Raw genomic sequence first — 18,454 nt, 5'->3', positions numbered from 1 at the left:
GTTGAGTTTTTTTTAAAAAGCAATTTGTAAAGTGTTTGATTGCATTTACTATAGGAAGCGTCACAGAAATGAAAGTAGTCCAAGTCCTCGTCAGTCACCTAAACGCCGCCGTGAACATTCTCCTGATAGCGATGCCTACAACAGTGGAGATGATAAAAGTAAGTAAAAGTGGGTTATCTTTCCTTCAATATGCAGGCTAACTTGTGTTTATGAAAAAGATTCTTTGCAATAGAATATGATGGATTAAGCTTTTAAAAGCATCTTCTCAGTTTTTCTATGCAAGGTTATTTTTCTTGCAGAGTGTTTGGACTGTGCATTGATATTTATTTACATGTCCATTTTATCATAATATATTAACGTTGTCAGGGGGCAATAGCCCCAACATCTGTCTTTAAATTCCGTGTTTATCAAAAGTGAAATAAAATCCATTGTTACTATAGCTGTAAGTGTGAAGCATGTTAACTGGGAAGGCTGGCTTTTTTGATTGATGCTTTCTCTTGATATGTGCAGAATGTTCAAAATTCCCTATTCCCTTTCATGGACAAGAAAAATACTTACATTTTACATTTTGTAGATGAGAAGCACAGACTGCTGAGCCAGGTGGTGCGGCCACAAGAATCCCGATCACTGAGTCCCTCTCACCTTACAGAAGACAGGCAGAGTCGATGGAAAGAAGAAGAAAGAAAGTCTGAGAGAAAAGAAAGTTCCCGACGTTATGAAGAACCAGAGTTTAAAGAAAGGATTTCTTCAGGAGACAAACAGAGAGAGCAAAGAGAGCAAACAGAAGTCACAGAAAGTTCAAGAGCCAGGGTCCAAGAAAACTTAGGACATCGCCCTTCTGAAGAACGAGATGCATCTGACCGAATGCATGAAGAGAACAAAAAGAAGTCTAAAGTACAGAAGAAGACCACAAAGAAAAAGAAAGACGATGATAATGGTGTGGAAAGGTACGGTGAGCCAACAGCAGAGGAAAGCCAGGTCTTTTCACCCAAGAAGGGTCAAAAGAAGAAAAATGTTGAGAAAAAGCGGAAGAGGTCCAAAGGTGATTCTGAGGTGTCTGATGAAGACACTGTTCCATACCATAAGAAGAAAAAAGGTCCAAGAACACCCCCTGTAACAACAAAAGAGGAAATGGCTGAAGCAGCTCCTGAGAAAGCTGTAACAGGAGAAACTGCCCCAAAAAGAGAAGAGACAACGTTTAGCGATTGGTCTGATGAAGATGTTCCAGAACGTGGTGAAATCATCGTTCCTGAAAGAAGCACTGAGGAATTGCACAGAAAAAGCCACAGAATAAGAGGAGAAAAGGTAGAAACTCCTCATGTTACCATAGAAGATGCACCTCACCGGAAGCCTGTGGATCAGAAACGCAGCAGTAGTCTTGGTAGCAATCGGAGCCATACCTCAAGTAGACTGCGATCACCATCCAATGAATCTGCTCATCGCAGTGGAGATGACCAGACAGGGCGGAAAAGGGTCCTACACAGCAACTCTCGGGACAGGGACAGAGAGAGAGAGAAAAAAAGCTTAGAAATCACTGGGGAACGAAAGTCCAGGATTGATCAGTTGAAACGAGGGGAACCCAGTCGCAGCACATCTTCAGGTAATAGAATATAGTCGGAATGTGATTGATGTATCACGCTTCATGAAAAATGAGACTACCTCTTCCAAATTATTATAAACCCTTTTTAAACCCTTTTTTTTTCCACCAGACACTAAAGGAAGGCACTTCTGTATCTATAGTAAAATCTGAAGGATTTAATATTCATGCAAATAATGATGTTAGAAAGCTCATGTCCTCAGTGGACATATATTATACCTTTGTGGATACCTGAATATCAGCAGGAAAAAGCTATTTATGGTGTTGGGGGAGAGGGGGCAGGCTGTAGAACACACACAGCTCTAATTAAACTTGTAAATTTAGAAAGGTTTTTATGCTAACAGTGTTCAGAGGTAGTTTTATGATAAACTCTTTTCAAATTAGACAAATTGAAATTAATTTTAATATTGAAATTTGAAATTATGTGCATGAAGTTAAAATGTACATGTCTTCTCTCCAGTTCAGTGTTTATTGCAAGAAACTCGCACTGAAGTCAATAGGCTTTGCGGTTCTTGGTGGGTAAACTTTAATACAGGAGGTGTGGGATCCGGATCAGATTTTATCACACCTTATTGCTGGTGTAGGGGCACCCCAGGATTTTGATCCCAGGCTCCCCCTACACTAGCTCCTGCTCTTAATGAGACTCCTGTCTGTGGCAGCCCATGGGATGGTGCCATGACTGGGAGTTCCCTCAGCTGACTTGGCTCCCAGCTGTGGGGGCACAGCAATGCTACATATGCAAATTAATGCTGGATAGAAAACAGCTATAAAGTTAGTATGTATTTTCCAGCTCTAACTTTATAGCTCGATGGATCTTTTTTAGAGGTGCACTGATAAAGATTTTTGGGGCTGATACTGATGGCCTATTTTTAAGGACACCTAATATAGGCTGATACTGATCTGATTTCTGATACCAGCCCAGCAGCTTGGAGAACTTGATGCAGCCCCAGCCCCGGCAGATCTGGGGGCACACCTTCTCCCCCACCCCCATGCCCTCCTGGACAAGCAGTAGGAGTCAGCAAGTTAGCATCCACCTGACAAGCCATCTGGCCAGCAGCTCCCGCACAAGTGGCACGCAGCAACAGGAGCCGTCCCTGTGCCCCCTGGATGAGCCATGGCTCTGTCCCAGGCCTGCCCTGCCCGCAGCGCTTTCCTCAGCCCCTGTCCCAGGCTCCACTCCTCCCTCACTGCGGGGACCTTGATGTGCCCCCCATGCCCTTTCCCTTCCCACGCCCCTTCCACCACACCAGCTGTGCTGTGGCTGCGCACATGCATGGGCCATTTGTCAACCAAATTATTGGCCATATCAGGCAGATTTTCAATACAGACAATTGTCTTTATAGCAGCGCCAGCCTGATATCGGATCGATGTAATCAGTGCACCTCTAATCTTTTTATGGCATGATAATTAATTTGCACACATAGCAATTATTAGATGGTCTAAATTAATTGTGCAATTATAACTAGGGCTGTGCAAGGGGATCTGGAGAAGCTTCGGACGCTTTGGGGTCCAAAGCAGCATATCCAGGTCAAAGCGCTGTCTTGTTAGGCTTCCTGAAGCGGTTCAGAGCCACCTTGGAGATCCGGCTATAGGGTATAATGGGGAAACAATAAAATATCTATAACTTTGTTTTTTGTCCAATTTGGATGAAATTTTCAGGGGTGGTAGATTCTGCAGAGAGCATGAAGCCTGCCAAGTTTCAAGAAGATCAGTGCAGGGGTTTGGGGGAAACTGCACCCCAAATTCCTGAAAGCAAAACTCGTGTCATGTCTAGGTGTTACAACATAGGGGGATGAAAACTGCAGGGCTGGTATGCTCTTGCTGAGGCCACAAAGCCTGCCAAGTTTCAAGAAAATCAGTGCAGGGGTTTGGGGGAAACTGCACCTCAAGCTGCAGACAAGCAAAACTCATGCCATGGGTAACACTGTGTGTGTTAAGGCACGGCAGGTTGACAGCTGCAGAGATGGTGGCCCCTGCTGTGGCCATGACCCCTGCCAGCTGTCGAGATTGGTGCAAGGGGGTTCTGGGGCCCTGCACCCCCAGCTGCTGACAGGCAAAACTCATGCCACAAGTGCTTGTGGGACTGTCTCTACCTTGGGGCATGGGAGACACTACTGCAGGCCTGGCTGCTAAGCTACTGTGTTACGGGTTACCAATCAATCATGATTCACTCAGGGACCAGCTCAATACATAGGACTTAGCTAATGTAGCCAGTTAATTGCCATCAATTAGCACCTACAAAACCAGACCAAGGAAAGGAAAGAATGAATACAGACAATCAACTGCCCCAAGACAGACACAGTCAGTCCCACAAGCACCCATGTTACAAGTTTTGTTCATCAGCAGCTAGGGGTGCAGGGCCCCAGAACCACCCTGCACCGATCTCCTCGACAGCTGGCAGGCTTTGTGGCCTCAGCAGTGGCTACCATCCCTGCAGCTTTCACCCCGCTGTGCCTTAACACACACAGTGTTACCCATGTCACAAGTTTTGCTTGTCTGCAGCTTGAGGTGCAGTTCCCCCCAAACCCCTGCACCAATCTCCTTGAAACTTGGCAGGCTTTGTGGCCTCAGTAAGAGCTACCACCCCTGCAGTTTTGACACGCCCCCCCCGCCCCGCCATGGTGTAACACATAGATGTGACAGGAGTTCAGCTTTCATGAATTTGGGGTACAGTTCCCCCCAAACCCCTGCACCGATCTTCTAGAAACTTGGCAGGTTTCATGCTCTTAGCAGAGGCTACCATCCCTGCAAGTTTCATCTAAATCGGACAAAAAACCAAAGTTATAGATATTTAATTGATTCCCCCATTATGGCTGGATCTCCAAGGCGGCTTTGAAGCCACTTCAGCTGGATCGAGGCAGAAGCCCGGTCCAGAGCTCCGGATTGGATTGCTGCCATCCGAAGCGGCCGGATCGGATTGCTGCCGACTCGCACAGGCCTACAATTAACCAGGTAATTATGTAGTACATGTAGTGTGTAGAGGGGGCCTAAATTTAGTGAAAGTTACCCAGAAGTTTGTGGCAGAGACAAAAAAAAAAAGAAGCGGTCCCCATCTCAAAAAAAACAAAAAAACAAAAAAAACCCAACAACAACAAAAATCCTTTTAATTCCAAATCAATACTTAGATTGCCTCTGACAAGATTTCTGATACCAACATTCAGGAGAAAAATCCAGATAAGATTTTTTTTTTCTCTATATTAGGATTCTTCTGCTTTCACTATTTTCAATGTGTTTTTTTTCCATTTAGGTTACATTTTTTTCACAAAACCAGACTTCAAACTTCTCTTGATAGTTTTATGATAACAGTTCAGTCTGTGAAAAGCAAATGGTATAAAAAGCATCTTTTTCTTGGATAGCAAATGATGATAATACAAGCTTTACTGCATTTTAACATGGCAGATTTTTAAAAGTGATTGCATAGTTTTTTCCCTCTTGTTTAAAGAGGCAAAACATGAAAATGTTTCTAGCTTCTAAGGTAGTATTGTAGCTACTGAAAAATGTTTGGTCTGTAGAATAAGACTTGCCAAGATTGAAACTGAAGATGATCAGATACATATAAGTGATTTTTAGAAAGGCATTTTAAGATTGTGTTTAATCTTAACATGTAATATTCAGACAGCTTCAAAGATCAATTTTGATATCACAGGCTTTACAAGGTTGGATTTTCCCTACTTTGGTGCAGCTAAATGTATACAGCATTTACTTGGTCTAATTTTGCATCTTTTTAAAATATTTTATTCAGATCGTCAAGATTCAAGAAGTCACAGTTCAAGAAGAAGTTCTCCCGAATCAGATCGGCAGGTCCATTCTAGATCTGGGTCCTTTGATAGCAGGGAGAGGCTTCAGGATCGAGATCGCCATGAGCATGATCGTGAACGAGAAAGAGAAAGGAGAGATGGAAGGCAGAGAGAATGGGACAGAGATGTAGATAAAGATTGGCCACGGAACAGGGACCGTGATAGAATCAGGGAGCGTGAAAGAGAGAGGGAAAAAAGGAGAGAGATGGAGAGAGATCGTGAGAGGCAGCTTCCTGATACTACAGAAAGAGACAGAGACAGAACTCTTGACATTTCATCTCAAAAAGAGTCAACAAAACACAGTGAACCCAAACTGGACAGAGATCATGAAAAGGAGTTTGATGGGGCTTGCCGGGACACTGCAACTTCAGAGAAGGAAAGGACAGAAAAAGACTTGGGGACTTTACAAGGATTTGAAGATGGAAATGAGGCTGAAAAAGGAGAGAGTGTAGAAGGTGAGATATTTTGGAAAGAAACTAGATTGTCAGTTTTACTCCTTCCCCTTTTAACATAACACTGAGTTACATTATATTAGAAAAATTTTCACCTTAAAGGTCACTCTTTGATATGCATATTGACTCCAACTTTTTCACTGTGAAAATAGATACCATACAAGAGAGTTCCTATAAGCATCTTTTTTAGCTTATGCTTCACTAATTGCATGCTTCTAAAGACAAATAAGCATAAATGAAAGGAGGTATAATTTGCTTGGGCACCACACTTCCGAACAGTCAGTTATTTAAAGAACAGAAATCTTCTTTTCCTCATCATCCTTGTACATTATTGGCCTTTTTCTTAGTGTGGCACTGAGTGTATTGGTGAAGACAGTCAAAATGGAGAACTGTAGAAGAAAAGGCATTTTAAGTGTGGAAGCAGATGATCTTTCCTTTAAGTAACTTTTGCTTATTGTCCTACATCTTTTTTTTAAGTTGCTTTATTAAAAATAGCATTTGTTGATATTTGGGAGACCCAGTTGCCACAGAACTGATGGTCATATTTTATAGAATGAAGATTTCTGTAGTTCTTGACAGTAGCCTTGTGCAGGTATAACTTATTCCAGCAAAGTCAACTTATTCAATTTGCTAGCTTTTTCTGGCACCAAAAAAAAAGAGGTTTTGATTTAAAAAAAAAAAAAAGAAGAAAGAAATGCAGGGGGTGGGGGCTGACAACTGAGGGAGACTTGAGTTGCTTGAGTGTTGCAGATGTTAAGATACACAGCAAAAGGCAACACCATAGGGAGATCCTCAAGTAGCTCCATGCACATTAATTCTGGAATCAGTATAGATGTATTAGCACAGCAGTTCCCAACCTCGAGTCGTGACCCAAATGAAAGTTGGCGGGGGCGATGCTGGCTGTGCCGCACACAAAGAATGAGCCGCGCCATGTGCCGGGAGCTCCCCTGCTGTCACCACACTCTGCTCCCTGCAGCGGGACACAGCAAAAAAAGGTTGGGAACCACTGTATCAGCACAACACACTGTCTTGGCTACAAGGTTCAGCCTAAGCACAGTATTGTGTTAATTCAGTTATACTGCTTTTGGGTCTCAAGCTAGGGTGCATGGACCTATATCTGTTGTATGGCTTTGTGGTGCAGCCTTGGTTTGTGTAGAGCAGGAGTTGTCAACCAGAGGTACGCACACCCCTGGCAGTACTTAGGAAGGCCCCAGGGGGTGCCTGGTGGCAGCACTAAGAAGTGGGGGCACTTCCAGCTTTGCCTCTGCTGCTTTTGATTTCGCTATGGGGGATTCACCCCCCCCACACACACTCATCGGCTGCCGGGGGCTCCCTGCTTCTCAACCAGCTGCCGGGGGTACACTAACCAAAAAAGGTTTGAAAGCCCCTAGTGTAAAGGGATGCAGGGTGATGGTGGTAGACCAGTTGTATATGTTGTATCTGTTAACTGTTCACAGATTAGTTCCTTGGAATACTACATAATTAAGAAACTTCTGGTAGGTCATCAGTGAAATGGTTATGCTTGTCCATACAAATACAGGTATTGGAAAAGAGAAAGACGGGTGAATGTGGGAAACCTTAGACCTCCATGTCCATTATTCATAGGAGTGGCAGGTTTTTAAGGATTAGAAGAGGCTGTTAGATCTGTGAACAGAAGAATCTGAACGCAGTATTCTGGGAAGGTCTTTTGGGAAAGCTTAGACAGGGTGATGAAAGGCTTCCATTATATCAAAGAGGGGACATTAGCTGGATATGCCTTGGATGTTAGAAATGTTCTCAAGCCTCGCTCTCAAGGAGACTGCTTGCAAAGTGATTTGATATGAATTCTCATTAAGTATTCTCTGGTAGATCTTGTGTTGCATTCTGAAATGCTCTAAAACTGCATTTGGGAGTTATATAAAACTAGCACTCTTAAAAATGAGGCTATCACTAAGTGTCTATATAAAACTTAATATTTATGTCCTTAATTGTATGGCCTTTTTTAGCAGACTAAAATGCTGCTGTTTAATATTTAAAACTTTAATTAAAATATGTTTTGGTAGGTAGTAAATTGCACATGTATCCGTATTTAAAGTATGGTCTTCTGTGCTTATGTACATAGGTGTGGGAAAACCTGGTGACTTGGTTATGTAAAATAATGAATATTAAATCAAGACCTAGTACAAAATGTAAAGTAGACCCCAATATCGCCCTTTGGAGAGAACAGAAAACTGTCTTATGACAATTTTCAAATCTGATGATGTTGGTGCAACACCAGCTATTTTTTTAGGCCAGTGACTAACATATATCTAATGTAAAATGTGTGAAGATTTAATTACTTAATTATGATGATGTGTTGAACCTTTAATGTGTTTGTTTCAAGAGCAGGCTTTAATAATGCCAAAGATGCTGTATTCCCTGGAAAGCACTGACAGGTGTTCTGAGTAGTTAATTTACACTCATACGCTCATGTCTTTCACTTAGTTTTCCTCGTTGATTTCTAGATTTTTTTTTTTAAGCAAATTGTATCAAGTGCCAGCAGACTGTAACCTTGATGCAGCTCTGCACAGAGAATTTCACTTCTGGCGGTGGAGGCAAAAGTATTTCTGCTCCATTCTGGAAGGAAAAAGGTAGCTATAAATTCTAGCTGGTGTCATCTGAGCAGTGTTGGGAGATACCACCTTTTGCACATGCCTCTTCTTTGTGGTGGACTCTGGGTTGCAAGCAGTCTGTGCTTGATACCCTTTTTGTTTTGGATAGGCATTCAATTTTGAGGGGGGAAAGTGTAGTCCTACCTTTTTTTTTTTTTCAATTGTAATATGACAGTAGCTGTGTTGTAGTTGAGTAATGTTATTTCTCTTATTGTAAGGATCAAACGTCAGGCATTTATTCTAAGTACATAGGTCACAAATTAGTAAACACAACAGAAACTAAGGAAGTTTTGTGTAACTTTATTCAAGCCCCGCACAAAGGATTTTGGAGGTTCAAGTGAAGGTCTATGTGGAAATAAGCTACTTTAGCTTGCACTGGTCTTGTTTTTCTTGCTACTATTCTCTTTTTTTTCCAGACCCAAGAAGCCAAATTCTAGTCTTAGATTCCTGGGTTGAAACGGCTCTGAAAAGAGAATATGGACCTTGATGTGTAACATGAAACTAGACTCTTACGTTAACCTTTAGGCAGGGCAGAGTTGTATCTTACAGACTGGTAAATTTTGTGTTGCATAACCTTTCATGAGCAACAGCTGTCTTCCGCAGATGCTATGAAAGGACTTGCAGAGGAGACAGGTGTTCAGATAGAAAGAGTGATTTAAATATAAAAGATAAGGAAGAGGGGAGTAAAGGAGAGAGGACACTGCTGAAAGTGGTAAGGTGGTAAATAAAACAGTAAAACCATTGGGACTTAGGGGTTATAAAAGGTAATGGGATAAAAATTGATAGTCTGTTTAGACCAGGGTGCTCAGCTTTCAGCCCACGGACCATATGTGGCCCATGGGGCTCCCCACATATTGGGAAATTTAACTGCAGGGGAACAGTGGCCAAACCCTAAGCCCCATGCAGCAGCTTGGGGTCAGGTCGCGCTCCTTCCCCGCAGCTGAATGAGGCCAAGCTACTTTCCCTTCCCCCCACCCCCTGTGGCACAGGTCAAACCCTCTTTCCCCCATCTGTGGGAGTGGGTCAAGCCCCCTTCTCCTTCATGGGGCTGCACCATGCTACCTTTCTCCACAGGGCTGGGTCATGATTCCCTCCACCCCCCCAGCCAGGTTGGAGCTGCTGCCTCCATGTGGCTGGATGAGGCCTTGCCACAACAGCTTCATGCCAGATAGGGAGCCCCAACTAGATCTGGCCCCTGGATGGCCTGGGGAATGCCCTAAGTAATGCCCATCTGGCCTGCCTGCCAAAAAAGGTTGAGCACCACTGATTTAGACCATACACACAATCCAGTCTGTGAATGATTTCTTGTTCTGCAATTTCATGTTGTATAGGAGTGAGATGGTTTGTTGCTGGAGAGATGTCTGCATGTTGCCTAGCCACCAAAGCACATGCCTTATGAATTTGACCTCATACATGCATGTTGCATAATTTTTTTTTCAAGAAGTTGATTCAAGCAAATGAAATTCCACCTTTCATTTGCCACAAGATGGGTAAGAAAAAGTGTTTTATCCAGTTGCAGGATTTAAGGCATATTCTTGTGCTGTGAGTGCATTTCCACTCTCCCCTAATCATCCCAAAGGAAAGTGTATTTACTTGCCTGAGCCTGTATTTACTTCAGTTTTTTGCAGTGTTTAAAAATCAAGAAAAATCAGTTTAAGGCTGAATTTTTGTCTCTCTAGAAGAAGATGAAACCAAGATAGATGACGTGCAGTCACTGGTATCTGGTGCTGGAGAATACGAACCAATCAGTGATGATGAACTGGATGAAATCCTGGCAGGGGATGCTGAAAAGAGGGAGGATCAACAGGAGGATGAGAAGATGCCTGGTAAAATATAGCAAAACTTTTTTCATTGCGGTGGAATGTAAATATCTTTCTCTTTGGAACAGTGCTTTGTACATTGATGCTACTGTAAAAATGTCAAGTTGAAACGAGGCATAAAAGCTGTTCTGACTACACAATAGAATTCATACACTTATTAACATCATTCTTGATTGGTTTTGTAGTGATCAGTAAAACCAAAAAAGTATCATGTGTTTCCCGAATAGTGTCGGGGACCTATATTTTGAAGCATACTTAGTTTTTGTTCCATAGGTGCTAAAAGAGCAGGCTGCACCTTTTTTATAAACCATTGTTTCATTTACCGCATTCATTAGTTAATATTGATTGGAACTGGGTTTATTTTAAAGGAATGGAAACTTCAGAAATGCTGCGCAGGTTCCTAGATTCATCTAATTTTATGAATGGAATGCTTATCAACCTAGTATGACAAGCCTTTTCTACTTCCAGGATCTGATGAGGAATATCTTGCATTTAAAAGCTTCTCTAACTTTATTCCAACTACACAGTTGATCCAATACAATATATCACTCTAAGAAATCCTTGCCTCACATCTTTTCTACTTCTTCTTCTAAGTCCTATGTGGGTTCATCAACCTTATTCATGTTGGCTGTAACATACCTTATACATCAGACAAACCACAGCACTAGTGCTCTTCAGTAAGAAGTAGAAGACAGCTGGTCTCTTGAACCTGCACCAGGGACAGAGCAGAGTAGCAGCTTAAGTTAATGTGGCCACCAACTAATTAAATCTTATTAATTCATATTGGTTATACCAGGTTCTTAGTTTTAAGAGGGTATGTAAGCCATGGTAAGTTTGTTTTTTATACCTTTGAAGGTTTGTTTCCAGATCAGCAGAATCAAAGAGGTTTCACACACAGTAATATTAAAAATAGAAACTGGCTTTTCTTTTAAATGCATACAAATTTGATTGGAACCTCCCGATTCAGTTTTTCATTGGTCTGAATGCTCTAAAATGTCAGAATCCACCTCTGGAAAGGGTTTCAGATGAATGTAACCAGCTGTATGTCTAATAAGGGCTGATGATGCGAGAGCTCAGTTTTCTGTTTGAATGTCTTTACAGATCCTGTGGATGTAATAGATGTGGATTGGTCAAGTCTTATGCCAAAGCAGCTGAAAGAACCACGGGAGCCTGGCGCTGCACTCTTAAAATTCACACCAGGTGCTGTGATGTTGAGAGTTGGCATTTCAAAACGATTGGCAGGCCCTGAACTCTTCACCAAAATTAAAGAAACCTGCCAGAGAGTGTTAGAAAAACCTAAAGGTAATTGTTTTGAGGAATAAAACATCTAATTAGGATTGGTAAGATGTCTGAAAATAACAAACAAGTTGCTCTTCTACATAATACCCTCATTAAAGATTGACCTTAAGAGGAACAAAATGTGAACAGGTGAAACAGCTTTTGTTTACCCACATACCCACACAAACCCTTTCCCCTGAAAATTAGCTCTCCAAAATTGGGATGTGTATCTTGCAAGAGGAAACTGATTTCCACACTGGAATGGCGTCCTGCAGATGTGGTCCTCCTTCCTCATGCAAGAGGGACAGAGGCCGCTCATCAGCCTCACTCACCTGCTCACTGCTACCCCACAGCTGGAGTTTTAACCTTCTCACATTTGGGAAGGGGTCAGGGTGCGGCACTTCTCCTGAAAAGGATGCAGTGCAGGCATGGCACCTAAGTGCAGTTTGCTATAGTGTGGGTTCTGTAAAGTAGACTGGGCTCTGCTTATTTTTCCTCTAATCTATCAGAAGGAAATGAGCTGCTTAGCACAACCTGTAAGAATGTCTATGACATCACATTTAAGGCAGAAGGCAGGGTAGATTTGCACTTTATAAGCTAAATCAGAGATATATAGCATAGGCTTTTGCCAGCCTGAGTTTATTTGTGTGCCTTGGGCTTACAAAAGTTTATGCTGTACATTTCTGATTTAGTTAGAATGTAAAATGCAAATCTACTTTACCTCCTCCTTGACTTCAGTCTAACACAGCTAATTGCCTCTGTCTCTGAAATGTAAGACCACATATATGGTTATATCTTTCTTTTAATATCTGAAGATGAGAAAATTGTGAGTGCAAATAAAACAGAGAATATTAGGGATAACATTTTTCTGAATTCTTTATTCTTCTGCAATTTCGAAACCATTTATAAAAAAAAAAAAGAATGAGTTTGGATTCTTCACAGTGTAAATCGATGTGCTTCTGCCTTGTTAACTTAGCTTTCGCAGAAAACTTGCTGTCAGACAATAGAGAAGAATAGGAAAAGGAATTTGTTCCTTCCAGTCCCATTAATCTCTGAGAATGTCATTGCTTACATGAGTCATATACCCATATTAATCATGGGCTGTTTCCATTGCTTCTGCTTTTTAGCCAAGGAAATTCAATGCAAAAACTTTTAATACAACATTAAGAGTATACCTTGAGAAGCACCCTCCATTCACTTGTCATTGGCAGATAGCAGTTTTTATTTTATTGTGTGGGTTAGGAGTTCTTTAAAGGGAAAAAAAAGTTTTCAGCTCACATGCTTGTGAACATGGGTTTTTTTAATGCAAGTTGATAATATAGGGCATCTTTTTTACTTTGCAAACAGTCTGAAATGGTAAGGAGAGTGGACAAACCTGAATGTGTTTGGTTTGGGCTTTTTATCAGTGCTCCTGTTAAATAGTTAATCTGGATTTTGAGTGACTCTTTACCACAAAAGTTGGAATGTAGAATGATCCCATAAACTAATGTAGAATGAGGCCTGAAATAGTATGCTCTGACTTCCTCTGGGGCTAGGGAGTTGGCCAGAGAATTAATGTTAGTAGGAATAAGATCCTCCAGCACTGCACCCGTTATTCTGTGGGTACAGTCCTACTCCATACAGCCTTATAGAACAAGGGGGAGGCATTTGCCCCATGAGGCATTGACTGTCTCCTTTAATTTCAATAGGCTGCAGACCAGTCATTCTCAACAAGAGTGCTGCAGTGTTATTAGCACTGTTAGGCATGCAAACAGGATTCACAAGATAAACCCAGAGATTTCAAATAGGAATCCATAGCGTTAAAATCATTGTGACCTGTTGTGGTCTTTCCAAGTTCTTTGCAACAGAAGAATTGCTCTGTTATTTTTCCACAATCAAAAAACAAATGAAAGCTACGAGGTAGCATTTTCTGAGGGCTTCCTTCAGTCTAGCAAGGTTTCAGAACCACTGATGCAGACACTCTTTATATAGATAGGTAGTAAGTTTAAAACTAACAAAAGGAAGTTTCTTCACACAGCATGCAAGTGTGGCTCTTGTTGCCACTAGGGGCACAGACAAGTGCAGCTCCCCTCTAATGAGAAAACTTTGTAGGAAGTGTTCTGAGTTACAACAGTCCCCTGGACCAAACAGAAGTTCACTATTGGTTCCGGGGGGGTGGGGAATCCAGCTGCTGCCAGTTTCTTCTACCAACAGCCCCTCCTCCCTGCCAGCCTGTCCTGTTTTCAGAATGGGAGGGCAGAATTAGAGCAGGGGGAGCTCATTCTAGGGGTTCCCCAGCCAGCACTAGAGGGCAGGGTGGGTGAATCAGAGCCCCTGTACCTTGCTCCACTACACCCACCCCACCCTCCAGCAGGGGCTGACCTCTCCCCCCATGACCAAATTCCCTCTGCTCCCTTCCCCCACTCCCATCCTGAAACCAGCTGAAGGCTGGGAGGCGGTGCAGACACAATTTGCAAAAGATGCTGTGTTTTGAAACATCTTTATCTGATCCCTCATGCAATGAGGGTTTAGCTTTTTGCCCAATCAACCATTTTTGAAGCAGGCTGCACCAGTGTTTGGTTGTAGCTATGGACTGCTTTCCGTGGCAAAAATTGTCACTTCTGTCTGCACCCAAGATGTTGTGGAAGCTGACAGTTTAGCCAGATTCAAAGAGAGATTGGACAGATTTTTGGAGGAAAAGGGTATCGGTAGCTATTGAGCATGCAGCCCCTGAATCAGAACTTCCTAGAACTTAAATGCTGGAGGCTGCCAGTGAGAGGAACAGTAAAAAATCCCCTGGTCATACCTAGTTTACTCTTCCTTTTAGCATCCACACTCTGCCCCTGTGTGACACAGGATACTGGGCAAGGTGCACCTATGTTCTGACTCAATAAATGATAGATCTTATGCTCTTTATACCCTGTGCGTCAAACTTTCAAGAAACTTAAGCCCGGCATGCAGCTGCTCTGTGTAAGATTCCTGTTTTGGCCAGTGCCTGCCTAAATGAAGATCCCATTGTAGCAGTCATTCAGCCATTATACATATATTCTAGGTTGAGGCATAAATTTTTAATTGACTAAAAAGTAATTGGAAATGAGTTAGGTATACCTGTGAGTTGGTATTGCAATGGGGATGTAATATTTTTTACTTCTCAACTTCTGCATGCTAATATTTGTAAGTGCTGATTGCTGCCTTCACTTAGTTATTACATTTCATTATAAACTCCCCCAAGAAAAAGATGCTTGCTCTCTTGCTTCTGTTAGTGGGTTGATATGCAGAACACAGAAAATAAGTTTGCTTTTGACAGTCATACTAGTATTTGTTTTCTGTAGAACAAAACTCTGTAGCATGTGATGAATTGAAATATATAGATGTTTCATCCGCCTCTACTGTTTACTGCCATTTCCTCATAGGAACCAAGCACTCAGCTGCAAAACATGCTTAGCATCTGGCACCTTGGCAGACTCCACAGGCTGTTAGTGTTAGCTTTTGAACTTGCTTTTTGTCTCTGCCACTCCCTTGGGTTGCTGACTGGCCATCTGAGTTGTCTTGGCAACATCTATACTATTTTCTTTGACCCCTCCTTGATACTGAGTAATCTTTCACTTTTCTTTCACCTTGTCTGAAAAATGGCCTTGTCAGCTTGGTTAAAAGATCACTCTTGAAGTGAATTAAGTGTCTCCCGTATGTAGTCTCGGTGCATTAGTCTCCACTTTGACTTACTCTATTTATTTTGGGTCTTTTGGTTGTACAGTACCAGGATTGAGCAAAATACAGGCTTGATACAGCCCTCTGGGGGCACCTGTCAGTTGAATGGATCCAGCCCACAGCTGTCCCTCAGCACTTTGCATGGGGCCAACACTGCCCAAGGCAGCCTGAGCTGTGCCCCTGCCTAAACCTGCTGGCCCCGGCCCAGCCAGCATGCACAGCTTCCCAGTGGGGCTGCTCCTGGCGCAGCTTAGCTTCCCCTGCCCTCCAGCAGTTCCTCCTCCTCTGTACATGCTGTCTGGGCCGAGGTAGGCAGGTGGAGTTGGGTGGCAGGTAACTGGAAGCTGGAGCTGGAGCCTCATGCGCTAGAGCGGGAGCTGCCTGGCTCTGGCCTGCAAAAGACCAGAGCAATATTGAGAGTCTGGATCCTTGCTTCTCAGGGTCCCTTTTGAAAAGCAGTGGCCATATAGCGGACGCATTTGTTTTGTGGCTACCGTGCTGTAGCTGACTGCAACTAGTTGTATTGACAGACCTTTGTTTCCATTTTGAGTAGCATTCATAGCTGTTATTTTGGGCTATGTAGGAGGAATGTGCTGGTTAGAATGTCTGTTTCCTAACTTGTCCTCCACCCCTGACTACCTTTGTCCTTCCATCTGCATTGCCTTTCTGCAGTGGCAGGGAAGTGGCAACCACACATACAGGGAGAGGAAGAGTATTCTGTCTTTGTATTTTGCCTCTGAGTAACCAGATGTAGCCGAATTTCCCATTTTTGTCACATAGACACAACCTATGTTGCCTGTTTCTGTTTTGTTAAATTAACAGTGATTGGAGAGTATTACTTCTACACACCCACTTACCTAACGATAAACGGTTTGGTCTTCCATTCCAGACTAGTGTCCAAGTATTTAGTCCTCAGTTATAACCACCATCCTAGCGTTTCCTTCCAGTGCTGAAGAACAAAACACACTCATTCCTATACTGCCTTCTCTGTGACCAAGAGTTATCCTCGTCAGTTTCCTCCAATACCAAGTTTGATATATAGGGCTTGTTTTGGGGCAGAGCCTTTGAAATGGCATATCGGTTTTAAAAGGCTAATGAGAGAATCTCCAAATCTGGTGCAGGACAGTTCTTAACTTTAATTCTTTGGGGAGGCAATGCATGTATTTCATGACTTGCAAAGTATTTTGGATGTGCTGATCTCTGCAATTGTTTGTTTGTTTTATTTTTTGTAGATACGGAAAATCTTTTTGAACATGAACTGGGTGCCTTGAATATGGCTGCACTAGTACGGAAAGAAGAAAGAGCAGGTCTTCTTAGTAACCTTGGTCCTTGCTGTAAAGCACTGTGCTTTAGAAGAGATTCTGCAATTCGCAGGCAGCTTGTGAAGAATGAAAAGGCAAGTGCACTGTTTACACAGAATATTTAAAACATGGCAACATATATTCTTTACTTCAAAATATTTCTGCAGTTAGATCAAGCTGTTTTCTGATACAGCATTTGCTGTTGCCAGTCTATTCATTTACATTCCCTCTACCTTCTAAATAATTGAGACTAGACTTCCATTAAGAGATTGTTTGTTTTTTATTTTACTGGAGCCTAAGATTAATTTAAATTTGTGACCAGGCCGCTAATGGTAGGTTTGATTTAAATTCTGGGAGCACATTTACACAGATTAGAAATTGTATAATTAAAATCATTTTTAAAAAATGTAATTTTAAGGATGGTTAACTGAATGATCTTTGATGTTTTAGGATTCTATGATCTTTTGCACAAATAGTTTTTTAAAGTATCATTTTCAAGCCTAACGAAGTTTACTAAACATTTGTTCCTGTAAACTTTTTTGAGCTGTTGCACCAAGCTTAGGCTTCCTTGTGTGCTAATATAGCAAAGTTACTACAAGAATTAGTGTTAGAAGGAACCATGTTTAAGAATGTGTACTTATACTTCTTAATTTATTGAGGATATTTGAGTTTTAGCATCTCAGTCTACTTGTCAAAAGCAACTAATTTTTAATTCTTTTTTAATCCAAGCAGGGTACAACAAAGCAAACCTACACAAATCCTCCAGTGATGGACAGTGACTTGTTAAGGTTGAGTCTACGGTTATTTAAACGCAAGACTGTATGCCAAGGTCCAGGGCAAGAAAAAACAGAAGAGAGTAAACTTCCACAACCAAATATCCAGCAGGAAGTATGTGCGTCTTAAGCCTGTGACCACAGTGGCATTCTCTCTAATTGATCTCCCACCAGTAATTCTGCTCTTGATATTGGGAACCTTTTGGTTTAGGAAGAAGCTGTAAAAGATGGAGGAAAAGACTCTTCTTACACATTCTTACGTGTCTGGGAATAAATAATTAGCAGTAAAAGTACAAAGACCTCTGTTTGTAGTTCACTGCAACTTTTATATCATTTGAAATCTTACACTGTAACATAAATCAATTTTATGGTGCAACAAGTGTAATAATGTGATGATGTCTGGTTTTAGCAGTCTATTACATTGCCTGATATTAAACTAAAGAAAACTGTTTTTGTATCTTCCCTGTATTCTGAAAAATATTTGTTCATGGACCATTAATTTATATAATGTTATAAATATACTGATTTCACTTGAAAATTATCAACATCAGCTCTGAAATGTTGCTAGCCAACTCTGTAAAATGTCAGCGCAAAGTAGTTTTAGAATCCTTTCTTAGTACACAGGCATCCAGTTCTATTACAAAAAAACAATGCTTTTTACAACATAACTCTTAGCATGCTTTTTAGAGAATCATTTTTTTAAAGAACATGAATATCTTTGTCTGCTTGTAAATATAAATCCCATATGCCTGTATCGGATGCATCTTGCATTAGGAGCTTTACCACTTTGGTTCTGTTTGTTAAGTTTAACTGTGGCCTATGCAAAACTTTATGCCTCTTTTACTTGAGCACTTTTTGAAGAAACTTAGTGGCTAGTATTATTTTCATTTTTCCCATGTATTTGATAGTCAATTACACACTCTAAATTTTTTTTATATTTAATGACATCTCAGTAGTTTAAACTAAGCAAGAGTTAACAAACCTATTCTATCTAGGCTTTTAAAATGCTCAGACTTATTTTATAGGTACAATAAGACTGGCTTTAAGCTGAAAGTATTAGATCATAGCTTCCAATTACGTTAAAGCCTGGTTTAATCTCCTTCCCCAAAATGCATAAAA

The 18,454-nt window shown here is 41.6% G+C and overlaps 1 protein-coding gene across 9 annotated transcripts in view; it reads left to right on the top strand.

Moving 5' to 3' along the window:
• ZC3H13 (zinc finger CCCH-type containing 13) overlaps positions 1-17,784 on the top strand; it is a 66,599-nt gene extending 48,815 nt beyond the window's left edge. For 8 of the 9 annotated variants that reach the window (XM_090025623.1, XM_090025606.1, XM_090025580.1 and 5 more), the window contains 7 exons: positions 55-158; positions 575-1,600; positions 5,340-5,849; positions 10,156-10,302; positions 11,398-11,598; positions 16,494-16,657; positions 17,295-17,784. In XM_090025623.1, coding sequence (XP_089881749.1) covers positions 55-158; positions 575-1,600; positions 5,340-5,849; positions 10,156-10,302; positions 11,398-11,598; positions 16,494-16,657; positions 17,295-17,465 — 2,323 coding nt within the window. In that variant the 3' untranslated portion in view covers positions 17,466-17,784. The remainder of the gene's footprint in view (positions 1-54; positions 159-574; positions 1,601-5,339; positions 5,850-10,155; positions 10,303-11,397; positions 11,599-16,493; positions 16,658-17,294) is intronic. The other variant, XM_090025587.1, reaches the window with a different exon arrangement.
• Positions 17,785-18,454: the final 670 nt, after the last annotated feature.

This window comes from Crocodylus siamensis, chromosome 1 (assembly GCF_052110815.1).
Source record: "Crocodylus siamensis isolate JL-2025a chromosome 1, ASM5211081v1, whole genome shotgun sequence".
Taxonomy (NCBI): Eukaryota; Metazoa; Chordata; order Crocodylia; family Crocodylidae; genus Crocodylus; species Crocodylus siamensis.
Note: the sequence above shows the minus strand (reverse complement) of the source record. Positions and strands in the feature narration are given on the sequence as shown.